Below are 15779 nucleotides of genomic sequence, written 5' to 3'. Positions count from 1 at the left end.
TAAAGCTCCCTTCTAGTAGGGGAGAGGTGTGCTGTAAAGCTCCCTTCTAGCAGGGGAGAGGTGTGCTGTAAAGCTCCCTTCTAGTAGGAGAGAGGTGTGCTGTAAAGCTCCCTTCTAGTAGGGGAGAGGTGTGCTGTAAAGCTCCCTTTCTGTTTCCTTCATCAAGCTCCCTTTCATTTATTTTATTTATTTGTGAAAAAAATAAAAACCATGAAATCAAATCCATAACATGAACTTTCAAAATGTACCTTACCTTCCCTGAGTTCAATCAAAACATGCTTTAGGCTGGTACTCCATCCACCGATATATTCAGCCACAGCACCAGCAGCATAGTAAGGCCAGCCTTCCCTCTCCCTCCCTCCATCCTTCCCTTCATCCCTCCCTCCATCCCTCTCTTTCTCTACCTGCTGTTCCCAGTGGATCCCTAGCAGGGCTAAAACTTAGCGGCAGATGTTGGGTTGCTAACTTGGCTCTGAAGTGGCTCCCTGTCTCCCCGGTCTCCACGACAACACAGTCAAACCACATCAGATCTCTGCTCCCCTGCCCTGGGGCGAGAGCCGCACCACAGCTGTGGCCAACCCCCGCTCTACCTTTGGTGTTGCACGCCCTCGGGCGTTAAATGTGAGACCAAAAAACTAGCTGTTCGTTTTCCCCTCTCTCTCGCTCCATTCCCCTCCACCCGCTCTTTCTTTCTTTCTCTCCCCAGCCGTGGTCCTGGGGCTCTCTCCCTCTGCACTATTTCTCCTTCCCACTCTCTCTTTCTCTTCGCTCTCTCTCTCTCCACTGCAGCAGCCTGGTTTGCGGGGCTCAGAGAAGGAGGGAGGGAGGGAGGGATAGACGGATGGAGGGAGAGAGAGGAGCGAGGGAAAGACCCTGAGGTCCCCGTGCTGAACAGATGTTTGTGACAACCTGCTTCCTTACACCTGTATGAGTTTTTGTAACACTGCACTGCCGATCAGCCCGCTGAAACATTCATGACCCCGGGGGCTTGCTTTCGGTCATCAAAGACCACCGCTCCCTCCTGTCCTCCCTCTCTCCTACCTCTCTCCCCTGCCTGCCCTCTTCTCTACACTCCTCTTCACTGTGCTCTGTGGTGGCCCACCCTGCCTCCCTCCCCCGGCTGCCTCCAACCAGTCTGCCTGGGACTCTCACCTGCCTCCCTCCCTCACCTTCCTCCCGCCTCTCCTCCCTCCCCTACCTGCCTGCCACCAGTTGGCCTGGGACTATCCCCTGCCTCTCCTCCCTCCCCTTCCTCCGGCCTCCCTCCCCTCCTTCCCTCCCTGCCTGGTACTCCTCAGATGTTGATCCCTTATGGTAGCACCTTGCCACAGACTTGATCAAGGACTTGAAATACAGCGCCATGGTTAAGCATCCGAAAGGACACCGGGGAGGGACAGGGAGCGGATACAGTTCTCTCATATCTGTCCATCTGTATGTCTGGTAACTCATGGCAACTCATCACCAGGATGTGGTTTGGTTAGCAACCACTCTGTTCCATTTAACTGTGAAATCAGGAAGGACAAATAACGTGTACTGGAGTTTTCTTTACACAACTGTGTGTCATTTCCTGTGTATTAACAACTTCATTACACAGGTTAGCTATTTCCCATGGGTGAAGAAACAACACACACACACACACACAGCTGCCGGTAAACCTAAGACAAGTTGTTTATTTATCTGCCTGAGTGATCTCATTCACTGATCGACATCATCACAAATGTTTACCAAACACAATAACATATCTGGTCGTGAAAACTCCCGGTATTATTTATCCATTCATTCTTTATTTCTTCAGGAAAGACCCATTGAGACCAGGGTCTCATTCCCATGGCTGCTCTGATCAAAGCAATACAACAACCAAACACAACGTAAAACAAAACGTCGATGAACAACAGCTCAGCTACTAGGTCCTCAATCAACCCTAAACTGTCCGAGCGGCACCAGAACATCCAATTGTAATGAGTTCTGCAAATCGTTCCAGCAGCGAGGCACATTAAAACTAACAGCGGATTTACCTAAAGACCAGTGGAACCTCAAGAGTTTACCAAAACCCTGTGACCAGGTTTGATATGTTTTTACACATCAATAACAAAAGTTAGGTAAGTCGGAAGCTTGGGTAGTAGAGCTTGGTCAACAACAAAAGGGAATAGTGAAGTGATCTAAGGGACTAATGTCCTAGGATCCTAGGACCATGCCCCAGGACAACCTGACATGATGACTCCTTGCTGTCCCCAGTCCACCTGGCCGTGCTGCTGCTCCAGTTTCAACTGTTCTGCCTTATTATTATTCGACCATGCTAGTCATTTATGAACATTTGAACATCTTGGCCATGTTCTGTTATAATCTCCACCCGGCACAGCCAGAAGAGGACTGGCCACCCAACATAGCCTGGTTCCTCTCTAGGTTTCTTCCTAGGTTTTGGCCTTTCTAGGGAGTTTTTCCTAGCCACCGTGCTTCTACACCTGCATTGCTTGCTGTTTGGGGTTTTAGGCTGGGTTTCTGTACAGCACTTTGAGATATCAGCTGATGTACGAAGGGCTATATAAATAAATTTGATTTGATTAATGAGAACCAGCCAGCCTTTTGATACAAGAAGCAGTGATAAGTAAAAAAAAAAACACCTGTGATTAAGCAAAGGGAGCTATTGTAGACAGAATCCAAAGGTTTAAGAGTAGTGGCTGCTGCATTCTGGTAAATGGTGTCACCGTAGGCAAGAAACGGCAGGAAAGTTGACTGTACAATCTGCTTCCTGTTGTTGAGGGACACGCCAGATCCAGAGTCAAAAATATAAAACGTCAAGTGTTTGGGTCCCATGTTTCATGAGCTGAAATAATAAAATATTATTTATCTAGCATCCCTGTTAGTGAGCATTTCTCCTTCGCCAAGATAATCCATCCACCTGACAGGTGTGGCATATCAAGAAGCTGATTAAACAGCATGAACATTACACAGGTGCACCTTGTGCAGGGGACAATAAAAGACCGCTCTAAAATGTGCAGTTTTGTCACAAAACTCAATGTTACAGATGTCTCAAGTTTTGAGGGAGCGTACAATTGGCATGCTGACTGCAAGAATGTCCAACAGAGCTGTTTCCAGATAATTTAATAGTAATTTCTCTACTATAAGCCGCCTCCAACATTGTTTTAGAGAATTTGGCAGTACGTCCAACCGGCCTCAACCACAGACCATGCGTAACAACGTCAGCCCAGGACCTCCACATCAGTATTCACCTGTGGGATCATCTGAGACCAGCCACCCAGACAGCTGATGGAACTGTGGGATTGCATAACCAAAGAATTTCTGCATAAACCGTCTCAGGGAAGCTCATCTGCGTGTTTGTCGTTCCTCACCAGGGTCTTGACCTGACTGAAGTTCGGCGTTGTAACTGACTTCAGTGGGCAAATGCTCATCTTCGATGGCCACTGGCACACTGGAGAAGTCTTCATGGATGAATCCTGGTTTCAACTGTACCTGGCAGATGGCAGACAGCGTGTATGGCGTTGTGTGGACAAATAGTTTATTGATGTCAACGTTGTGAACAGAGTGCCCCATGGTTGCGGTGGGGTTATGGTATGGGCAGGCATAAGCTACAGACAATGAACACAATTGCATGTTATTAATGTCAATTTTAATGCATAGAGATACCGTGACGAGATCCTGAGGCCCATTGTCGTGCCATTCATCCGCCGCCATCACCTCATGTTACAGCATGATAATGCACAGCCCCATGTTGCAAAGGATCTGTACACAATTCCTGGAATCTGAAAATGCCCCCGTTCTTCCTGCAAACTCAACAGACATGTCACCCATTGAGCATGTTTGGGATGCTCTGGATTGGCGCGAAGAACAGCGTGTTCCAGTTCCCGCCAATATCCAGCAACTTCTCACAGCCATTAAAGTGGAGTGGGACAACATTCCACAGGCCACAATCAACAGCCTGATCAACTCTATGTGAAGGAGATGTGGCTCTGCATGAGACAAATGGTCACACCAGATACTGACTGGTTTTCTGATCCACTCCATTACTTTTTGTTGAAGGTCTCTGTGACCAACAGATGCATATCTGTGTTCCCAGTCATGTGAAATCCAGAGATTAGGGTCTAATGAATTTATTTCTAGTGAATGATTTCCTTCTATGAACTGTAACTCAGTAAAATGTTGAGTTTATATTGTTTATCAGTGTATGTAATAAAAGAGAGAGACAGACAGACAGACAGACAGACACACAGACAGAGACACAGACAGACAGAGACACAGACAGACAGAGACACAGACACAGACAGACAGACAGAGACAGAGACACAGACAGAGAGACAGACAGACAGACAGACAGAGACAGACAGAGACAGACAGACAGACAGACAGACAGTGTGAGAAACAGACAGACAGACAGACAGACAGACAGTGTGAGAAACAGACAAATGTAAAGGAGAGAAACTCAGCACCTTCTAGTCTTTGGAGTATATTATTCTAAATTGTACTGTAATTGTTACTGTTACTGTCAAATGCAGCTACTACTGGTACTGTTACTGCTCATGTTACTGCTAATGTCACTGTTACTGTTACTATTGCTGCTACTACTACTGTTACTGTTACTGCTACTACTACTACTACTGTTACTGCTACTACTACTACTACTGTTACTGTTACTGCTACTACCGTTACTGTTACTGCTACTACTACTACTACTACTGTTACTGTTACTGTTACTGCTACTACTACTACTACTACTGTTACTGTTACTGTTACTGCTACTACTACTACTACTACTGTTACTGTTACTGTTACTGTTACTGCTACTACTACTACTACTACTGTTACTGTTACTGTTACTGTCAAATGCAGCTACTACTAGTACTGTTACTGCTCATGTTACTGCTAATGTCACTGTTACTGTTACTGTTGCTGCTACTACCGTTACTGTTACTGTTACTGCTCATGTTACTGCTAATGTCACTGTTACTGTTACTATTGCTGCTACTACTACTGTTACTGCTACTACTACTACTACTGTTACTGCTGCTAATACTACTACTGTTACTGTTACTGCTACTACCGTTACTGTTACTGCTACTACTACTACTACTACTGTTACTGTTACTGTTACTACTACTACTACTACTGTTACTGTTACTGCTACTACCGTTATTGTTACTGCTACTACTACTACTACTACTGTTACTGTTACTGTTACTGCTACTACTACTACTACTACTGTTACTGCTACTGTTACTGTTACTACTACTACTGTTACTGTTACTGTTACTGCTGCTGCTGCTACTACTACTACTGTTACTGTTACTGCTACTGTTACTGTTACTGCTGCTGCTGCTACTACTACTACTGTTACTGTTACTACTACTACCGTTACTGTTACTGCTACTACTACTACTACTACTGTTACTGCTACTGTTACTGTTACTACTACTACTGTTACTGTTACTGTTACTACTACTACTGTTACTGTTACTGTTACTGCTGCTGCTGCTACTACTACTACTACTACTACTACTACTGTTACTGTTACTGCTACTGTTACTGTTACTACTACTACCGTTACTGTTACTGTTACTGCTGCTGCTGCTACTACTACTGTTACTGCTACTACTACTACTGTTAATGTTACTGTTACTGCTGCTGCTGCTAATACTACTGTTACTAGTACTACTGTTAATGTTACTGTAGCTGCTACTACTACTACTGTTACTGCTACTACTACTACTGTTACTGTTACTGTTGCTGCTGCTAATACTACTGTTACTAGTACTACTGTTAATGTTACTGTAGCTGCTACTACTACTACTGTTACTGCTACTACTACTACTGTTACTGTTACTGTTGCTGCTGCTAATACTACTGTTACTACTACTACTGTTAATGTTACTGTAGCTGCTACTACTACTACTGTTACTGTTGCTGCTACTACTACTGTTACTGTTGCTGCTGCTAATACTACTGTTACTACTACTACTGTTAATGTTACTGTAGCTGCTACTACTACTACTGTTACTGCTACTACTACTACTGTTACTGTTACTGTTGCTGCTGCTAATACTACTGTTACTAGTACTACTGTTAATGTTACTGTAGCTGCTACTACTACTACTGTTACTGCTACTACTACTACTGTTACTGTTACTGTTGCTGCTGCTAATACTACTGTTACTACTACTACTGTTAATGTTACTGTAGCTGCTACTACTACTACTGTTACTGTTACTGTTACTGTTGCTACTACTACTGTTACTGTTACTACTACTACTGTTAATGTTACTGTTACTGCTGCTGCTACTACTGCTGCTGTTGCTGCTGTTACTGTTACTACTACTACTGTTACTGTTACTGTTACTACTACTACTGTTACTGTTACTGTTACTGTTACTGTTGCTACTACTACTGTTACTGTTACTACTACTACTGTTAATGTTACTGTTACTGTTACTACTACTACTGTTACTGTTACTGTTACTGTTGCTACTACTACTGTTACTGTTACTACTACTACTGTTAATGTTACTGTTACTGCTGCTGCTACTACTGCTGCTGTTGCTGCTGTTACTGTTACTACTACTACTGTTACTGTTACTGTTACTACTACTACTGTTACTGTTACTGTTACTGTTGCTGCTACTACTACTACTGTTACTGTTACTACTACTACTGTTACTGTTACTACTACTACTGTTACTGTTACTGTTACTGTTGCTGCTACTACTACTACTGTTGCTGCTGTTACTGTTACTACTACTACTGTTACTGTTACTACTACTAATGTTACTGTTACTGTTACTACTACTACTGTTACTGTTACTGCTACTAATGGTACTACTACTGTTACTACTACTACTGTTACTACTACTACTGTTACTACTACTACTGTTACTGTTAATGTTGCTGCTACTACTACTGTTACTGTTACTGTTACTACTACTAATGTTACTACTACTGTTACTACTACTACTGTTACTACTACTACTGTTACTACTACTACTGTTACTGTTACTACTACTACTGTTACTGTTACTACTACTACTGTTACTGTTACTACTACTGTTACTACTACTAGTGTTACTGTTACTACTACTACTGTTACTGTTACTACTACTACTGTTACTGTTACTACTACTGTTACTGCGAGAGAGGGAGAGAGAGAGGAGAGAGAGAGCGGGAGATAGGGAGAGAGAGAGAGTGACAGAGAGGGAGAGAGAGGACAGAGAGGAAGAGAGAGAGAGAGCGATAGAGGAGAGGGGAGAGAGGGAAAGATCAGGGAAGTATATAATCTGGGAAGGGAAAGTTTATAATCTGACATCACTCTATAAATGGTTACATTACCAATACATTATCCAGTATTAAACACAGAGGACAGGACTGAGGTAAAGACAGGAGGTATCCACAGAGGACAGGAAACTGTTGGACAATGGGATAGGGTTTTAGGTTTCATGAGAAAGGCACTTATCAACCACGAGAGAGAGAGGAGAGACAGAGACAGAGAGAGATAGAGACAGAGAGAAAGAGAGAGAGAGAGAAAGAAAGACACAGAGAGAGAGAGAGAGAGAGAGAGAGAGAGAGAGATGTAGAGCGTGTTGATGAGAGTTCAGCAGAGTTCTCCATATAGGGTCATTCCTGTCACACATCACATGCTGCAGCTGCTGCTTACACCCATTAGGTTACAACAACACAATGCTAACAACACGTTCCAGTCCACTTCCTCCCTCTGAACCACGCTCACAAACTAAAACAACTGACTCACACTACCCCAGCTCTATTGTACATCTAGAGCCAGTTTCACAGATTAAGCCTATCCTGCACATTAGAGATTCAATGGACAAGGACCGGTTTCCCGGACACAGATTAAGCCTAAAAAGCACTTTTTAACGGAGAATGTCCATTGTCCAGCAAAATGTTTAATCTGTGTCTGGGAATCAACTACTTAATCTTTAGTCCTTATTCAGATCCCCATTGGCTGACGCCACAATGACAGCATTTCTTCCTGCGGTCAATAACGTAGAGCGGTTCAAGGACTGAAACTCCACAAGCCAAGATATCACTGTTACTACTGCTGATTATGATGGCTATGGTATGATCCGTGTCAGTTTTGGATCTCGTAGTTGGTTTAATGCGGTTGTGGGTTATGGGTTCGGGTTGAGCCCCAGCGGTTATTTTCTAGTGGCTTACTTTGTCCGCAGAGTTAGGTCTCATGAGGGAAACTCGGTCATACTGTCGCCGCAGTAAAGCCCACAGCGCATCCAGACGACCCTGAATACAGGAAGAAGAGAAAAGGACTGTGTTTGAACATTTATTCGTGGCATATCGCTGTATTTATATGTGTCACGATCAGAGACAGCGGAAAACAAAGATACTGTCACTAACAGTTCGCTATCACAATGTCATTCATTGAATCGGTGGAAGTGAAGATATTAGTGAAACCAAACTTCCGGAACCCGTCTCCAATTGACTCGGCCTGATCAGGCTCTGACCAAAACAAGAGAATTAAGGGAATAGGGTGCCATTTTCAGACGGAATCTTGAACGTACCTTTATAGGGGTATACCATTTGGACTCCTGCTGCTGGTGGTATGTAGGGGTGGGTTTGGGGGGCCGTCTGGCCATCGTGGGCTCTTCCACCTCCTCAGGAACAGACACTACAGCATTCTTAGCCTTCTCCAGCCTCGCCCCTTCCTCTGTAGAGCCCTTCTCTCCCCAACGCACCTGGAGGAGTCACATCAGACAGGGACCAGGGGTTATTTCAGGTTCCCATTCAGTCAATTCAGGAGGTGAAAATAAACATATTTAATTTTTTCATAAATAACCAGAAGAATAACCAGAAGAATAAACTGAAGAATAACCCGAAAATAACCAGAAGAATAACCTGAAGAATAACCCGAAGAATAAACTGAAGAATAACCCGAAAATAACCAGAAGAATAACCTGAAGAATAACCCGAAAATAACCAGAAGAATAACCTGAAGAATAACCAGAAGAATAACCTGAAGAATAACCCGAAAAACAACCAGAAGAATAAAACAGCATTTGGTGTTGTTTTTATTGTTTTGCTTCACAGAATTTCCTCCCAGGGTGTTTTGTGTGCTCGTAGCTTCCTACCTGAATAAACAGGTGTGGTGTTGTTTTTATTGTTCTCCCACAGTGCTTCTTTTTCTGCTTCACCCTAAGCTTCCTGTTTTAATTAAATACATCACAGCTGTTGCCGGGTAAATCCACCGGCACGGCAGAAGAGAGGTGAGTGTTTAATTAGCGACACGCTCTTCAAGCTGTAGGTTAAGCCTCTACAATACAGAACAGATTTTCATGATCACCATCCACCTGGGAAACACCCACCTCCCTACATATATACAGGACATACTGTCTATCTATCCTGATGAATAAAACACACCTGCACGGAGGGACACAGAAACACACACACACACACACACTGCTGCCTGTAAACCTAAGGCGACATGGGATATCCCTCACGAAAGATACACTATCCACCCTGATGAAGGAAAGATTCCCTGTACATTCCATCGCTGCAGGTTGTGCGTCAACATGTCAGAGTCAACACGCTGCCTTTACAGGAAGAGAGAAAATGACACCTCTCCCCCACCTCTACCCCGATCCACAGAACCTCTACCCTGATCCACAGAACCTCTACCCCGATCCACAGAACCTCTACCCCGATCCACAGAACCTCTACCCTGATCCACAGAACCTCTACCCCGATCCACAGAACCTCTACCCTGATCCACAGAACCTCTACCCCGATCCACAGAACCTCTACCCTGATCCACAGAACCTCTGCCCCAATCCACAGAACCTCTACCCTGATCCACAGAACCTCTTCCCTGATCCACAGAACCTCTACCCTGATCCACAGAACCTCTGCCCCGATCCACAGAACCTCTACCCTGATCCACAGAACCTCTACCCTGATCCACAGAACCTCTTCCCTGACCCACAGAACCTATTCCCTGATCCACATAAACTCTTCCCTGATCCACAGAACCTTTTCCCTGATCTACAGAACCTCTACCCCGATCCACAAAACCCCTACCCCAATCTACACAGCCTCTTCCCCAATCCACAGAACCTCTTCCCTGATCTCCAGAGAGAGCCTCAGAAGTGGAGATGGGCTGTCTAGGAGTATCAACCTGGTGTTTATGAAGAGAGGGGTTTGGTGGATAGGAGACGTGAACAGATGAAGAGAGGGGTTGGTGGATAGGAGACGTATGAACAGATGATGAGAGGGGTTGGTGGATAGGAGACATATGAACAGATGAAGAGAGGGGTTGGTGGATAGGAGACATATAAACAGATGAAGAGAGGGGTTGGTGGATAGGAGACATATGAACAGATGAAGAGAGGGGTTGTGGATAGGAGACGTATGAACAGATGAAGAGAGGGGTTGGTGGATAGGAGACGTATGAACAGATGAAGAGAGGGGTTGGTGGATAGGAGACATATGAACAGATGAAGAGAGGGGTTGTGGATAGGAGACGTATGAACAGATGAAGAGAGGGGTTGGTGGATAGGAGACATATGAACAGATGAAGAGAGGGGTTGGTGGATAGGAGACATATGAACAGATGAAGAGAGGGGTTTGGTGGATAGGAGACGTATGAACAGATGAAGAGAGGGGTTGTGGATAGGAGACGTATGAACAGATGAAGAGAGGGGTTGGTGGATAGGAGACATATGAACAGATGAAGAGAGGGGTTGGTGGATAGGAGACATATGAACAGATGAAGAGAGGGGTTGTGGATAGGAGACGTATGAACAGATGAAGAGAGGGGTTGTGGATAGGAGACGTATGAACAGATGAAGAGAGGGGTTTGGTGGATAGGAGACGTATGAACAGATGAAGAGAGGGGTTGGTGGATAGGAGACATATGAACAGATGAAGAGAGGGGTTGTGGAAAGGAGACGTATGAACAGATGAAGAGAGGGGTTGTGGATAGGAGACGTATGAACAGATGAAGAGAGGGGTTGGTGGATAGGAGACATATGAACAGATGAAGAGAGGGGTTTGGTGGATAGGAGACGTATGAACAGATGAAGAGAGGGCTTGTGGAAAGGAGACGTATGAACAGATGAAGAGAGGGGTTGGAGGATAGGAGACGTATGAGCAGATGAAGAGAGGGGTTGGTGGATAGGAGACGTATGAACAGATGAAATGCTCTGAGAAAAGCTCCAACACTCTTGGGAAAAAGTTGAAGGTATGTTCTTATGAAAACAAGGGATTGTGGATGGTGAAGGAAGGGGGGACGGTATGAAGAAGAAGAGAGAGAAGAGGAGATGGGGGACAGGACAGTGGCTGAGAAAAGCCCCAACACTCGTGGGTAAAGTTGAAGGGATGATTGCTTCCGCCACACACACACACACACACACACACACACACACACACACACACACACACACACGGTCCCAGAACACTTTAAGCCCTTGATGTCACTGGCCGGCCCGGGCAGAGCTACAGTACAGCGAGGGGTTTGAGTTTTGTTGTCATCTGGAACGTTTAACAAAAGACGTCCGGGCTGTTCCGTTCTGGGCGCGTTGCCTAGGTGACATTTCAGCACCAGATGACTACAGACCCACTGTGTCCGTGGTGATTCACACTCTGGGAACTAGTTCTGAGTGATGGGCATTACCGTAAACATGAACCAGCCAAGGCATAGATACAACTACACTACTGTTTAGTAATGTTGTTGAGGGTAGTCAACTGACTGACTTTACATTACACTACTGGTTAGTAATGTTGTTGAGGGTAGTCAACTGACTGACTTTACATTACACTACTGTTTAGTAATGTTGTTGAGGGTAGTCAACTGACTGACTTTACATTACACTACTGTTTAGTAATGTTGTTGAGGGTAGTCAACTGACTGACTTTACATTACACTACTGTTTAGTAATGTTGTTGAGGGTAGTCAACTGACTGACTTTACATTACACTACTGGTTAGTAACGTTGAGGGTAGTCAACTGACTGACTTTACATTACACTACTGTTCAGTAATGTTGTTGAGGGAATTCAACTGACTGACTTTACATTATACTACTGGTTAGTAATGTTGTTGAGGGTAGTCAACTGACTGACTTTACATTACACTACTGTTCAGTAATGTTGTTGAGGGAATTCAACTGACTGACTTTACATTACACTACTGTTTAGTAATGTTGTTGAGGGTAGTCAACTGACTGACTTTACATTACACTACTGGTTAGTAATGTTGTTGAGGGAAGTCAACTGACTGACTTTACATTACACTACAGTTTAGGAATGTTGTTGAGGGTAGTCAACTGACTGACTTTACATTACACTACTGTTTAGTAATGTTGTTGAGGGAAGTCAACTGACTGACTTTACATTACACTACAGTTTAGGAATGTTGTTGAGGGAAGTCAACTGACTGACTTTACATTACACTACTGTTTAGTAATGTTGTTGAGGGTAGTCAACTGACTGACTTTACATTACACTACTGTTTAGTAATGTTGTTGAGGGTAGTCAACTGACTGACTTTACATTACACTACTGTTTAGGAATGTTGTTGAGGGTAGTCAACTGACTGACTTTACATTACACTGCTGTTTAGTAATGTTGTTGAGGGTAGTCAACTGACTGACTTTACATTACACTACTGGTTAGTAACGTTGTTGAGGGAATTCAACTGACTGAATTTACATTATACTACTGGTTAGTAATGTTGTTGAGGGTAGTCAACTGACTGACTTTACATTACACTACAGTTTAGGAATGTTGTTGAGGGAAGTCGACTGCAGCAAAAAAGAGTGATGCACATTTGATAGAGCAAAGATGGCCGAATTAAAACTATATAATCTCCATCGATTTCATCGTTCCTCTGAATCTCCATTAAAAATACACTTGTATCCAGCAGCAGGCTCTCCGTGTCAGAGAAACCAACCCGCGATGTTGAAAGATAAAACAACCAGACATAATATACAGACTACAACATGTGTAGTGAATGTTACGAGTCTCTCACTGTCCTCCGAACTCTGTCACTCGCAATATGGGATGCTAGTAAAAGGCTCACACACACACACACACACACACACACACACACACACACACACACACACACACACACACACACACACACACACACACACACACACACACACACACAGCTAACCAGCTAGTTATTCCACATTGGCTACATGACCAGCATAGTGTTTAGAGTGTAAACCTCCATGCGTTTGATCCCTCCTGCCCCTCTCCCTCCGTAGTACGAGGCGTCGACAGTCGCCCACTTCTTCTTGGGCAGGTGGTCGTCCTCCTCCGGCTCCTATGGGGATAACAAACACGTTACGAATGTCGGTGCACAAAGTCACACACACACACACACACACACACATATACAAAAACACACAGATTTACACTTATGAAAGCATGTGAACAGAATGACGCTGAAAACTTGTACTTAGAGGTCAATGTTGTAATGCTGGGTGCTGTAATGCTGGGTGCTGTAATGCTGGGTGCTTTAATGCTGGGTGCTGTAATGCTTGGTGCTGTAATGCTTGGTGTTGTAATGCTGGGTGCTGTAATGCTGGGTGCTGTAATGCTGGGTGCTGTAATGCTGGGTGCTGTAATGCTGGGCGCTGTAATGCTTGGTGCTGTAATGCTGGGTGCTGTAATGCTGGGTGCTGTAATGCTGGGTGCTGTAATGCTTGGTGTTGTAATGCTGGGTGTTGTAATGCTGGGTGCTGTAATGCTGGGTGCTGTAATGCTGGGTGCTGTAATGCTGGGTGCTGTAATGCTGGGTGTTGTAATGCTGGGTGCTGTAATGCTTGGTGCTGTAATGCTTGGTGCTGTAATGCTGGGTGCTGTAATGCTGGGTGCTGTAATGCTTGGTGCTGTAATGCTGGGTGCTGTAATGCTGGGTGCTGTAATGCTGGGTGCTGTAATGCTGGGTGTTGTAATGCTTGGTGCTGTATTGCTGGGTGCTGTAATGCTGGGTGCTGTAATGCTGGGTGCTGTAATGCTTGGTGTTGTAATGCTGGGTGCTGTAATGCTGGGTGCTGTAATGCTTGATGCTGTAATGCTGGGTGCTGTAATGCTGGGTGCTGTAATGCTGGGTGCTGTAATGCTGGGTGTTGTAATGCTGGGTGCTGTAATGCTGGGTGCTGTAATGCTGGGTGCTGTAATGCTGGGTGCTGTAATGCTTGGTGTTGTAATGCTGGGTGCTGTAATGCTGGGTGTTGTAATGCTGGGTGCTGTAATGCTTGGTGTTGTAATGCTGGGTGATGTAATGCTGGGTGTTGTAATGCTGGGTGTTGTAATGCTGGGTGTTGTAATGCTGGGTGCTGTAATGCTGGGTGCTGTAATGCTGGGTGTTGTAATGCTGGGTGCTGTAATGCTGGGTGCTGTAATGCTGGGTGTTGTAATGCTGGGTGCTGTAATGCTGGGTGCTGTAATGCTGGGTGTTGTAATGCTGGGTGTTGTAATGCTGGGTGTTGTAATGCTGGGTGCTGTAATGCTGGGTGTTGTAATGCTGGGTGTTGTAATGCTGGGTGCTGTAATGCTGGGTGCTGTAATGCTGGGTGCTGTAATGCTTGGTGCTGTAATGCTGGGTGCTGTAATGCTGGGTGTTGTAATGCTGGGTGCTGTAATGCTGGGTGTTGTAATGCTGGGTGCTGTAATGCTGGGTGCTGTAATGCTGGGTGCTGTAATGCTGGGTGTTGTAATGCTGGGTGTTGTAATGCTGGGTGCTGTAATGCTGGGTGATGTAATGCTGGGTGTTGTAATGCTGGGTGTTGTAATGCTGGGTGCTGTAATGCTGGGTGCTGTAATGCTGGGTGCTGTAATGCTGGGTGTTGTAATGCTGGGTGTTGTAATGCTGGGTGTTGTAATGCTGGGTGTTGTAATGCTGGGTGTTGTAATGCTGGGTGTTGTAATGCTGGGTGCTGTAATGCTGGGTGTTGTAATGCTGGGTGCTGTAATGCTGGGTGTTGTAATGCTGGGTGTTGTAATGCTGGGTGTTGTAATGCTGGGTGCTGTAATGCTTGATTAAGAGACATTACATGTGAGCCTCCCAGTGGATATGATGTCAGCTAGTGTTGAAATGAGGGACTGATTTACTGCTGACCTCTCTGTGGACGATGAAAACCTGGCTGAACTTTGGCTTGCGTCATTTATAGTTGGTAAGGACATCAGCTCCTTCAAGAGCAGCAAGTCGGTTTTGATTCAATAGTATCTGTTGGTATTGTCTACCAAAGGCAGTTGATTCAATAGTATCTGTTGGTACTGAGTTGTTCCACTGAGTTGTTCTACTGAGTTGTTCTGCTGAGTTGTTCTACTGAGTTGTTCTACTGAGTTGTTCTACTGAGTTGTTCTGCTGAGTTGTTCTACTGAGTTTTTCTGCTGAGTTGTTCTACTGAGTTGTTCTACTGAGTTGTTCCACTGAGTTGTTCTACTGAGTTGTTCTACTGAGTTGTTCTACTGAGTTGTTCCACTGAGTTGTTCTACTGAGTTGTTCTACTGAGTTGTTCTACTGAGTTGTTCCACTGAGTTGTTCTACTGAGTTGTTCTACTGAGTTGTTCTACTGAGTTGTTCCGCTGAGTTGTTCTGCTGAGTTGTTCTGCTGAGTTGTTCTGCTGAGTTGTTCTGCTGAGTTGTTCTACTGAGTTTTTCTGCTGAGTTGTTCTACTGAGTTGTTCTACTGAGTTGTTCCACTGAGTTGTTCTACTGAGTTGTTCCACTGAGTTGTTCTACTGAGTTGTTCTACTGAGTTGTTCTACTGAGTTGTTCCACTGAGTTGTTCTACT

At 44.7% G+C, this 15779-nt stretch overlaps 1 protein-coding gene across 1 annotated transcript in view; it reads right to left on the bottom strand.

The window, feature by feature from the left end:
• LOC110536457 (anthrax toxin receptor 2) overlaps positions 1 to 15779 on the bottom strand; it is a 151121-nt gene that overhangs the window by 49625 nt on the left and 85717 nt on the right. The window contains exons 13-15 of the mRNA XM_090191237.1: positions 13201 to 13299; positions 8535 to 8708; positions 8176 to 8256 (exon numbers count right to left, since the gene is read on the bottom strand). Of these exons, the coding sequence (XP_090047363.1) occupies positions 8176 to 8256; positions 8535 to 8708; positions 13201 to 13299 (354 nt within the window). The remainder of the gene's footprint in view (positions 1 to 8175; positions 8257 to 8534; positions 8709 to 13200; positions 13300 to 15779) is intronic.

Source organism: Oncorhynchus mykiss, chromosome 11, assembly GCF_057628025.1.
Source record: "Oncorhynchus mykiss isolate SJ-2025 chromosome 11, ASM5762802v1, whole genome shotgun sequence".
NCBI classification, from domain to species: domain Eukaryota; kingdom Metazoa; phylum Chordata; class Actinopteri; order Salmoniformes; family Salmonidae; genus Oncorhynchus; species Oncorhynchus mykiss.
Note: the sequence above shows the minus strand (reverse complement) of the source record. Positions and strands in the feature narration are given on the sequence as shown.